This window comes from Poecilia formosa, unplaced genomic scaffold, assembly GCF_000485575.1.
Source record: "Poecilia formosa unplaced genomic scaffold, Poecilia_formosa-5.1.2 Scaffold176, whole genome shotgun sequence".
NCBI lineage: Eukaryota > Metazoa > Chordata > Actinopteri > Cyprinodontiformes > Poeciliidae > Poecilia > Poecilia formosa.
Genome location: NW_006800115.1, coordinates 1 through 12,082, shown reverse-complemented (window position 1 = coordinate 12,082; position 12,082 = coordinate 1). Strand labels below are relative to the sequence as shown.

The window sequence follows — 12,082 nt, the reverse complement described above, 5'->3', positions numbered from 1 at the left end:
CAACCGTCTAGACCCCTCAGATCTTCTGGTTCTGGTTCTGCTCTGCATCCAGAACCAGAACCAAACGAGGAGAAGCAGCATTCAGTTTCTATGCACCACAAATCTGAAACAAACGGCCAGAAAACTGTAAAACAGCTGAAACACTGAGTGCCTTTAAATCTCAACTTAAAACCCACCTATTTAGAGTTGCTTATGGCTAACCCGGCACGCAAAACGATTATCTCGTGTGGTCTGGTGTGATTTCCCATGATTTTGCGTCATCTTCCATGATCTCGCAAGTCGTCTTCAGCATAAGATCAGTCTGACGAAAATAAATCATGTTATCTCAACATGATTAAATTTCATAAAAGTTAAGTTGTGGGTGTGTTGTGGTGGCGCAGGGGTTAAGGATAACCCACATATGGAGGCCTTAGTCCTCGACGCAGCTGTCGCAGGTTCGATTCCCGGCCTTGGTGACCTTTTTGCATGTCTTCCCCCTTCTCTCATTACCCACTTTCCTGTCAATTAACTATCAAAGGCCACTAGAGCCAAAAAAATCTTTAAAAAGTTAAGTTATTGAATTTCTTGTTTATCCAACATGATTTTATCATGTTTTCATTTGAGACATGACATTACTGTGTTAAAAGTACATGATATTCTTTTGTTAAAAAAATCATTTTTTTGATTGTAGCTTGAATCCAGCTATTGGATTCAAGTGTGTTGAACCAGGGGGACATCTAAGAGTTGCAGGACACTAGGCCTGGAGAACCAGGATTGCCCACCCCTGTTGTAGCACATAAATCTGCTTTGATCCAATACATTCCATTATAGCTGTAAGTTCAGGGTCGTAGTCCTGGCGCCTCAAACAGATGATCTTCCAGGATTGGCCTGTATTTAGCTCTGTCCATCTTCAATTCTGTCATCAATGATAAAAAGCATCCCCACATCTACATCAACAGGTGGGACAGTGTGTTCAGGGTGAAGTTCAGTTTTTGTTTTACACCACACACTGTGTTTTGCATGCAAGTTCAACTTTGTTCAATCAAATTGCCTGTTTAGAGATTTTTCGTGAGAGCACTGGATGGTCTGTGGTAAGCTAGAAAGAGGGCTTCTTATGGATTACATCAAATGATGCCTTTCCTCTTGTCATTCTTACATAAAGGTCAGATTTTCTGGAAGCATTGCTCCTAGTTGTCATGTGACCAGATTCTTCCACCTGAGCTGTGAAATTCTGCAACTCCACCAGTGTTGAGACAGACCTCTTTGCTGTATCTCTTGACTGATTCTTTGCAACTCTGGTCTGTCAGCAAAGGCAGACATGTATGGGAGGGTACTGCAAAACAGTTTGAACTGTGTTTTATTTTAGGCCTGCTGAAGTAAAGGGGGCAAAAATAATAATCTTAAAATATTTAAAAAACAATATGTCTTTCCCCCTATACTTTATATTTACTATACTACTTTGTGATGGTCTACCATGCAGTAACTTAATAGAATACATTGAAGTTTGTGGCTGTAAAGATCAAGGGATATGAATACTTTTGCAACTAACTTTGTGCATCAAAGAAAAATTTACATTATTATTAGAAATGTGAATGTTTAGTTTTCAGAAAATGCAATAAGTAATAGTGTCTGGAAACAGAAACCACATATTTTCTCCAATCAGCCTACCTACTGTCTAAAGGCTGTACACTTTGCACAATCTGAGAACTGTTTGTGCCTTGTCGCCTGCAGACATGAGTCAGAGAAATGGTACAAATGTCATTTCCTTCCTTTGCTCTAGACCAGGGGTGTCAAACTCCAGTCCTCGAGGGCCACTGTCCTGCAACTTTTAGATGTGCCTCTGGTGCACCACACCTGAATAGAATAATTAGGTCATTAGCAAGGCTCTGGAGAACTGATCTACACAAGGAGGAGGTAATTAAACCATTTCCTTCCACTGTTTTTTACCTGTGGCACATCTAAACACTGCAGGACAGCGGCCCTTGAGGACTGGAGTTTGAGACCCCTGCTCTAGAGGAAAAGACAAGAGGGAGAATTTGTTGTGACTGTGCTGCACAAACAATGTCACTCAGATCTGAGCCTTCTGATTTTAGGTTCAAGCTTTAAAAATGACACATAATGATCCTCTTTACTTCACAGTTCTGATAAGTATATCTAACAAAAAGAATCTTGTTTTGAAAGCAACTGGTAACTGTAGTATTTTGCTGACTGTGAGAAAAAGTGATGAAGTTCCTTCCTGTGTGTGTGTGTGTGTGTGTGTGTGTGTGTGTGTGTGTGTGTGTGTGTGTGTGTGTGTGTGAGGAAGGGGGATGCGTATGCATGTGTGCATGAACACACTACAACACACTGTCATCTTACCAGCGACTGAATTGGGACGTTGAATGAGGTTGAGAGCTATGGAGTGGGTGGATCCAGAAGAGCGTGAACAGCTGGATCCTCGGTTTGGGTGGAGCTTGTTCAGGCTGTTGGTAGAGGCGTACAGGTTGTCCTCTATCCTGTATGTCGAGCTGCCGTTAGCGCAACTTGTGGATCTCATGCTCGAGGACGAAGTGGACGGCACTACTGGCTGGCCTTCCTGCTCCCAGATGTTGAGGTTGCTGCCGTGGTAACTGTGGTAACACTTGGTGCCGTCCTCCCGCTCTGAAGCAGAGTCAGCAGAATAGCTGGTCAGCATGGCTGGAAAAATGTACGGGAAAACATTAAAACAGTAATTCCTTTAGCACAAAGTCTTGTAAAAGTTTTCATGAACTTTTCTTATTATGTCACAAATTTGAATGTCTTTCGTAGGGATTTTATGTGACAGGCCAATTTATGTGACACTTCATATAATTGAGAAGTGAAAAAAACTTTTCAATTATATAAAAAAGTTACACACATATTAGTTTAGTTGACTGAATGAGGTCATGAGTACTCCGCCTTACTCCCACAGTGTCTAAATTCCCATTAGGCCTTAGTGTACATGTTTGTTGTCCTGTGTGTTTCTGTATTGAGCAACCTGGCTAGGATGTACCTACTCTCTTGCCTAATGACCACTGAAGATAGGCACCAGCTCCCCTGCAAGGATACGTGGGTAAAACCAGTGGATGGATGGATAGGTCACTGACATGTATAAAATAAGAACAGTTTATTTTTGATCTGTTTAACTGGGGGAATGATTGTTTATTTGTCCTTACAGAGCATGCTTGTTAGTCATATAAAACGGTTTTAATTAAGTGTTGTTCTGTTTACGCCTTTATCACCATTGGCTCTGCTGGCCTATCAAAGAGCTGTAGAAGCTAAGAAACAATAGTTTTGTTTGATATGAAACATTGAAGAATGCACCCCACTCTCTCCAAAATGACTTCCAACTCCTATTTCATGCATAAATGGAGATTGTGCAGACTACAATTTGCATACTACAGAGATTCTCAAAATGAGTAGTTCATCTGCTACAGGTGATGCTCCAGGAGTCATCCTTTTATGTCTCACCTATGATTCCGCTGTCTCTGCTTCCCAGTGTGGAGGAAGGGGAGGTGACAGAGGCATGGTAAAAGGAGGCATGTTTGCCGTTATTGTTACCCTCCACCCCAGTGTGAGGCTGTGGAGTGGTGCAGGGGGAGGAGTTACTGCTTGCCAGACTGGAGGAAGGAGACATTATCTGTGGGGAAGAAAAGACACTGACCAATATGTATATTATTTCACAACAATAATTCGCCTCATAGTGGTATAAGGCTGTGAAGCCTTATACCACATATATGTTGGGATCAGTGTCCATGTAGCAAGATGGACTTTTGTGGCTGGATTTATAGTGGAGATGAAAGTCGAGGCAGAATAAGGTGGAAACAGCAATGGTTTATTCTTCCAAAACACAGCATCAAGAATAAAAAAAAAACACAGGTGCAATTGCAGCCTTAAATAGTCCCAGCTGTGAAGGATCAAACCACTTTTAAATCACAGGGGATCTCAATTTACCAATTTATTATATTCCTATTGTACCTATATAAATAAATAAAATACTTTTTTACCAAATACAAACACATTTCTATTTACTTTTTATAAATATTTAATGTTTTATCCTTACAGTATAAGAAAACCCACAAACAATTCCCCACCCCCCAATTTTCCATGGCCTCTCCCAGAACTTATAAATGGTGTCTAGAACCCAGGGAAGTATTTGTCCAAACACCCTGGAGAGGACACAGAAAAGACAAGAGAGTCACTCCATCCTAGCACCTCCACACTTTACATATTATGGCAAACATTTGCTCAAATTTTACAAACCAGTAGGTCCTTGGTCCGAGTAACAATTATCTTCCCTTCACAGGCAACCACCTCACTTCTCAATGAGAAGCATCTGTGCACAGCTCAGAACAAAATTCTGGATACTAATCACTACAAATACTCAATAAATACAGTTAAAACTTCTTGTGTGCAAATTGCTATTGATGCACAAATCTATGCTTAAAGTGCAGTGCTAAATAAAGTGCTAGTTTTAATAAAGTGCAAAAAGTGCTTTTAAAGTGCTACACAGTTACTTCAGTAAAAATAGCTCCAGTAATGAAGATCTCTTCACTACATTTCTTCCCTCCTCTCTTAAGAGCACAGTACCTCTGTCCTCTGCTATTCTAGATAAACAGTCAGCAACCACATTGTACTTCCCTGGCTTGTACTGGACTGTGAAGTCAAAGGGCTGCAGTGACGATGCAAACATTGGCATCCCTCATTCATCTTAACCACTGGAGGGCACAATGGTCAGTTTCTAGGATGAAGTGACGTCCCTGAGGGATAATACCTGAGGGTCTTGATAGCCCACTTCATGGCCAAGCACTATTTCCACGACTGAATATCTTGTTTCCTTGTCAAGCAGCTTCCAACTCAGAAACACCACAGGCCTTCTTTCACCATCCACCTCTTGTTGAAGGACTACTCCAAAACCCACTCCTGAAGCATTTGCTTGCAAGATGAGTGGCTTACTGAAGTCTAGGGTGTGTAAAACTGGATGAGTACATACTGCCTAATTGAGGTCTTTGAATGCTCAATCATACTCTTCTGTCCAGCACACATTGTTGGGCGCCGCACCCTTTGTTTGGTGGTTCAGTACCGATTGCTCTGCAAAAGAAGGTTTGAATTTCCAGTACAGGCCCACCATACCCAGAAATCCTCTCACCTTTTTCTTTGTGGTTGGAACTGATAAGCGTCCACCTTCCCCATTTGAGGCATTATCTTTCCAAAACCAATGACAAAAACCAGAGTACTCCACCTCTCTATGGGCTACAGTACACTTCTTGGGGTTAACAGTCAGTCAAGCCAGTTTGATTCAGTGTAGAACCTCCTGTAGGTGTATCAAATGGTCCTCCCAGAACTGGCTATACACCACAACATCATCCAAATACCATGACCTAAAACAAGTTTTCAGCAAAGATAAAGCATAAAGCCTCGTCATTATCACCTCATCACCCATATGACTGCGCCTTGGATCTACTCCCGGGGACACTGTCTCTTCAACATCTCCCATCCTAAACACCAAGCCACAGAGAAAGGAATCACTAATCATTGGATATATTATCTTCACCATTGGGGGGAGGTTTTTTCTTTGTTAGCAAAGACGACAGCTCCCTCCAACCCTGTATAGACTACAAAGATTTGAATCAAATCAGTAGAAATAAAAATTATTTTTTTCTCATCTCATTATTCGAACCAGTACAAGAAACTACCATGTTTTCTAAACAAGACCTCCACAGTATCTACTATCTTGTTTGCCAGGGAGATGAATGAAAAACAGTTTTCAAAACTCTTATTGGTCATTTCAAATACCTTTTGGTCTCTGCAGTGCCCCTGCTGTCTTTCAAGCCCTCATCGATAATCTCCTTTGTGACTTTCTGAACATCTTTTTTTTTTTTGTCTATCTTGATGACATCCTCATCTACTGCCGGAACCCTGAATACCACTAAAGACATATCGCCTGGTCCTTCAACACCTTCTTCAGAGCTGTCTTTATGTCAGAGCCAAGAAATATGAATTTCATAAACCTTCAGTCTCATCAACACTGACCCCAGTGTTGGGAAAGTCACTCAAGTAGTTGAGCCTCTTTCCCAAAGCTCAAGTACTGATGATGATGATTGTGGACATGGCAAACCAAGCACTCCAGAATGAACCAGACCTCTATAATGGCCCACCAAACAGAAATTTCATCCCTATCTCAATCCATTCCCGTTTCATTCACTGGTTGTATTCCATTAAGTTTTTTGCTCACCCTGGCACCAGTAGAACCACTCCCCTCATTTCTCACCATTTCAGGTGGCTTTCAATGCATAAGGACATCAAAGAATACATACTCACCTGGGTTTATTATTGGTATACCATAATATCCATTATGGTATAATGGATACCCAACATCTCATTATTATGAGATGTTCATAATCTCATAATAAACCCTGACATTGTCCTCCCACTGGACTTCAATTCCTACGTTGTTTGTCTCATATCACTCTAAATTTTGTCACTGGACTGCCTCCATATAAGGGTATGACCACCACTCTAACCATAATTAACATATTTTCCAAAACATGTCATATTATTTACTTCAGAAAATTTCAGTCAGACTGTCACACCTCACAACTAAGCACATCTTCTGTCTCCACGGCATCCCTGTTGAAGTTCTGTCTGACTGTGGCCCCCAGTTAATTTCTCAGTTTTGCCTTGCTCTCAGTGGCAAAGTTTCTCACCTCAGGTTACCATATCCAGTCCAACGGTCATACACAATTTATAAACCATACAACTGAACAAAACCACTGCTTCGTTGCATGTAAACACACCCAGTACTCACTTGGACAGAAGGTTTGGCTTTCCTCCTGTGACATTCACTTCAAGTGTGTCTCCAAGAAACTTGTTCCATGCTACACCGACCCTTATGTCATCAAATCTGTCATCAGTCTCACAGCTGTTCATCTCTATCTCCTTTCCAGTCTGTGTTAACCCTAACATATCTGTGTTATCTCTCGTTCCATCCACATCTTCTGGACAGCCAGGAGGAGTCCCATTGAGGGAGAAGGGTGACATTGGGATCTGTGTTCATACGCCTGTCAGTTCTTTGAGTTCTCCATCAGAAGGGGCTAAGGAGCATGGTTGGCAGTGTTGGCTGCTGCAAGTGTGTTTTCGCACACCTGCAAATCATCGACCCTCATTGATGGTGCTTAAGAGGAGTCTACTGCCAGTCCTTCAACACTAGATCGTTAGCCAGTGTGGTAACTCCTAGCCCCTCAATGCTCCAGTGGTTCTCTCGTTTGTATTATTCATCATACTTATCTCCTCTGTGTTTCCCTTTTCAAGGCTTCCCGGACGTAACTTTGGATCTCATTTCAGATCATTCACCAGCTCTGTCAGCAACCTGCAAATCTTCAGTTATTCCTCAGATCTCTTCTATTCTGACCTGCAGCCTCAAGCTCCCCTCATCCAGCTTCACTGGTGTTTTGTTTGAACCTGTTCTGCCCCCATCATGTTCCTGGACATCAAAGCAAACAAACCCCCGTCAGACTCTCATACAGATCTCACTCACCTCTTCCTGACGAACTACCGTCTTCCACACAAGTAGGTGTCATCTGTATTTTTCCTGTTAAACCTCATTTGTGCACTCACCTCTCTTCAGTGCTCCAATCCTCCTAAGTCCTCCCCTGGTCTTGGACCTGACCTTCAGCCAGTCATCATCTTTGCACATTTCATTTCTGTTGTAAATTAATCTTTAAATCTTTTTTGGTTTTCTGTGACCATAACTGCATGGGTCAAACTAATACCAATATTATGACAATATGTGAAAGGGAACATTTGGGGTTAGATACATACCTGTCCATCATTTGGGCTGTGATAAGGTAAACATGACTCTCCAACTGTGACCTTCTCCCCAAGGAGGAAGCCCAGCTGGGTCCTCAAAGCATCAGCCGCTTCGTCTACAGAAGGTGGTGGTCCCAACTCCTCTGCCTCATCTGAGGAGCAATAGAGAGCAGAGGAGGGGAAATGGTTTCTCATTCATTTGTACAAAAATCAGAAAAGAATTATGTGATTTCTGTTGTTAAAAATCCTCTCTTACCCCAGGCCTCCAACCTCTTGGAGACAAATCAATATGTTTTAACCACTGCCATTCTATTTCCACCAGTTGTAGATGCCACAGATATTTTTTTATATATTAAGTCTTTCCTTCCTCATAAGCTTTAATGAAATCATTCCTTTTTAGTCTAAAAATAGCTTGGCAAGAATAAAACATAGTCACTGCCTCTCCACAGCATCCAGCTAAATAAGGCTTAATTATTTTGTTTCGGTTGAGGACAAGTCATTTAATCCCAACTAATACACTGACTTCTTAACTTACCCTGTTGGAATACACACTCTGTTGTAGAAACAAGATCAATGTGCTTAATGAAATTCAAATTAAAGGTCATTAAACAGAAAACATCTCAGGAGATTACTGGAGCTAGAAGAATTGGGTTAAAAATCGCTCAATATGGTGTGCTGTGGTGGCGCAGGGGTTAAGGACAACCCACATATGGAGGCCTCAGTCCTCGACGCAGCTGTCGCAGCAGGTTTGATTCCCGGCCTTGGTGACCTTTGCTGCATGTCTTCCCCCTTCTCTCATTACCCACTTTCCTGTCAATTAACTATCAAATAAAGGCCACTAGAGACAAAAAACATCTTTAAAAAAATTATTTATAAGCAGTGGGATTTTAAAAAATCCCACTGCTTGGGATTTTAAAAAATGTAGCAGATTTGTGACTTTCAGTGGGCAAAGTAAGAGGAACGTCACATGCTAAAAGCGAAGGGACCTTAGAGGTCTGGGACTAAACAGTTGTGTTCAGATTCAGGGATCAGTAACTGTGTTTCAATGAGGGGTGGAAATTATCACCCGCCGCTGGCCAAATGCGGGTAAAAGTATGAAGAGGCGTGTAAATTGGAGCAACGCACCCGCCAGTGTGGTGGGTTGGCAATTTAAAGACAAAAAAAAATAAAAAAATTTAAAAAGCTGCATTCAGTTTGAGTTTGAACTTCTGTCCAGGGGAGGACTGACCATCTGGACTACAGACTGATGCATTTACTGTCCATGCCTGGTGGCCCTACGCTGTGATAATTTAACAAAAAAAGTATATTAAATATAATTTTTATCGACCGCGACAGCGCATTGGTTGATTTTATTGACGGACATTGGGCTTATCCAATGAAATCCCTCGGTTCTCCTTGGCCCGCCCCTCCTCTCTAAGGCTATAAATGGAGCCATTTCACGGTTAACCGGAGTCCGAGAAAAGTGAGAGGATACGAGACGGAGCTGGTCAGAAAAACTACGACAAAAGCTAAAAAGCACAAATAGCCCATTCAGAAAAATGTGTCAAACAAACCGATATGTTTACCACACAAACTTTGACCGCTGGAGCAGATTCAGTAGCGGAGAAGGAGGGAGAATTAGCAATTCAGGGGCTTTATTATTGTCAGAGGATGATTATGAGAGAGACCAGGGACAGACTGAGGAAGAGTTCAGGTTAGCTGCTGCTGCCCGGTAAAAAGGAGTGAAAATGTTCATAAAAAAAGTTTCATGCAGACCCGAGGGCAGGTGTGTGTGTGTGTGTGTGTGTGTGTATGTGGATGTGTGTTTGTCTGTAATACCTTGTGGGGACAGAAGCCTGGTCTCCACAAGGGGAAATGCTGTTTTTGGGTCAGGGGTTAGATTTAGGACTAAGGTGTGAATTGAGTTTGGAAGGGTAGGATAAGGGTTAGGTTTAGGCTGTAGAAATGAATGGTCAATGGAAAGTACCCACAAAGATAGTCATGCAAACATGTGTGTACACACTCATGGAAGGGTTTGTGTGTGTGGTCAGTCAATGACAGGGTGGAGATTTTTTTTAGAAGAAAAAAGAAATAAACAGATCAGACCCAAGAAAGTCAGACTTTTCCATTTCTGTTTAACTTTTCCAGCTCTCTAATCCCTCATTCAGGTTTTACTTCATTCATTCCCACTCTTCTGTATGTCTCTCATTCTCTTTTTCTTCTCTTTTCGGTTACCTATTTTTGTTTGTTATACTCCCATACTGTAATCTTTTTAAAATCTTTTTTTTCTATTTTCCTTGTTTTTTCTTCTCTTCTTCTTTTACTATCCTTCTTGTGCCCTCCTGCCTTTGATATTTCTAACTTTATTGACCTGTCAAGTGCTTCTTTTAAAATATGTTCTCCATTGTTCATAAATGTTTCTGTGGCAGATGTGGAGTCCATAAATGCAAAAATGCACCCAGCTCCAAAAGACAGAATAAGATGACATGATATGACACATGTTTAACGGGTTCATGACAACTACAAGCGTTACAAAATATTTCTGGAATCTCTATTTTCATATTGTTTTCTTTTTAATAGAGTAGAGGTTCTCAGAAATCAAATTGTGTTGTAAAGAATCTTATCAATGTTAAAAAAAAATTCACATTTGCTGTTTAATGCTCTTTTTATTGTGGTCTAATCACAAGACGGTCCTAATCTCTGTTCAGTGTAGAAATACTCAGTTCAGAAAGAACCAGATGTTGATGGTGTGTGCTGTTTCATAGAAAATAATAGGAGATGATTTTTCTTATGCAAATCTGATGCCATAGATGTGTATGGTCCTTTACAGCACTTAGAAATTATTCATTATCTAGCCACTCTGTTACCCATTACGTGCACAAGGTAAGGTCTACTGAGTCCAATTGGACACTGTTTCTTAGCCTTCCTGCCGTCTTATTGTAATGCTTAGAAGGAGCACAGCAAATGTCACGGTAGGACAGCAGCGAACCGTCGTGGGGCAGGTTGATGGCCTTTCCAAAACCACAAAAAGTAAACCTCATAAAAGTGCACAAATGCAACCCCACTGGATCGTGGACAGAATAAAAAAATTTGTGCGGTTTAAATGACCCCATCTCTTAGGACCGCTTGGAGGCTTGAACACTCAAGTGTTAAACAGTGAAATCAGGAGCAGAAAAAAATTAATCTGCAAAATGTGTGGAAGAGAAGAAATACAAGCATTTTGTTTTTACCACCTTAAATGAAGCATGGGCTTGAACACCAGCATTGCAGCTGAATACAAGTTCCAGTCAGAACACTGGAGAAAAAAAATCAGGTTTGATGCAGACATCATTACATTAAAGTTACTGTGTTTCTATAGAGATATATTTTTTATTTAACTTTGATTTAATCAGGTGGACACCACTCAGATTATGCTGCTGCCTATCACTGCCAGGTCTCCCTGTCATGGGGTGTGGTTGGTGGTGGTGAGAGGCGCACAGAACCCAGGTTATAGTGAAGGTGATGATGAATTTAAGAATAATAATGATGCTCGTAACAGTCCAGAACAGGCAGCATGGCAGCAAATTAACATACAGCTAACACAGGTAGCAACTGATATAAAGACTGTAGACTGAAAACAAGTAACCTCAGGACTTCACAGTTCTACTAAGGAAACTCAACTATACCGTGTGACCAATCACGCTAACGACGAGGATCTGACAAGAGACAGACAACAGGTGGACTTAAATACACATGGGGTAGTCAAGGGGACGAGACACACCTGGGAGACAATCAACGGGGAAGACGCAGAGACAGAGACTCACAGGGAACAGGATAATGATTAACACAGGAAATCTCAACATAAACTACACAGAAAAACACAGATCACAACACTCCCTTAAAATTTGATTTTTTTAAGGCAGTGATGGGCAGCAACTTAAAACAGTTACAAATGTTACATACAAATAACATCCACAAAAACAAGCATTAAATGAGTTCTTATGCATACAAATATATACTTTCTACTCAATTAGTATGTGATTTTTTTTTCTATTGTAAGTTTTATATAAATTATATCAAGACATATATATCGCTACCACCACCCAACACAATATATGTTTTGATATGAATTTTATGCCATATTGCACATCACTAGTTGCACAGTATGTTGTAATAAAGATTCTGTGAAAGTGTCACCTGTGGAACAGCTTTGCAAATCACTTGGATCAGTGGGAAGAACAGGCACCTTCCAATTAAAGGTTCTATTCCAGCTTCCTCCAGCCACATTTCAATGTGTGCCTAGGCAATTCTATGGAGTTAGATTTGTTTCACAATTATT

At 41.0% G+C, this 12,082-nt stretch overlaps 1 protein-coding gene across 1 annotated transcript in view; it reads right to left on the bottom strand.

Moving 5' to 3' along the window:
• Window positions 1-7,995, bottom strand: part of tanc2a (tetratricopeptide repeat, ankyrin repeat and coiled-coil containing 2a) — a 94,534-nt gene extending 86,539 nt beyond the window's left edge. The window contains exons 1-3 of the mRNA XM_007565463.2: window positions 7,798-7,995; window positions 3,448-3,616; window positions 2,338-2,655 (exon numbers count right to left, since the gene is read on the bottom strand). Of these exons, the coding sequence (XP_007565525.2) occupies window positions 2,338-2,655; window positions 3,448-3,616; window positions 7,798-7,980 (670 nt within the window). The 5' untranslated portion in view covers window positions 7,981-7,995. The remainder of the gene's footprint in view (window positions 1-2,337; window positions 2,656-3,447; window positions 3,617-7,797) is intronic.
• Window positions 7,996-12,082: the final 4,087 nt, after the last annotated feature.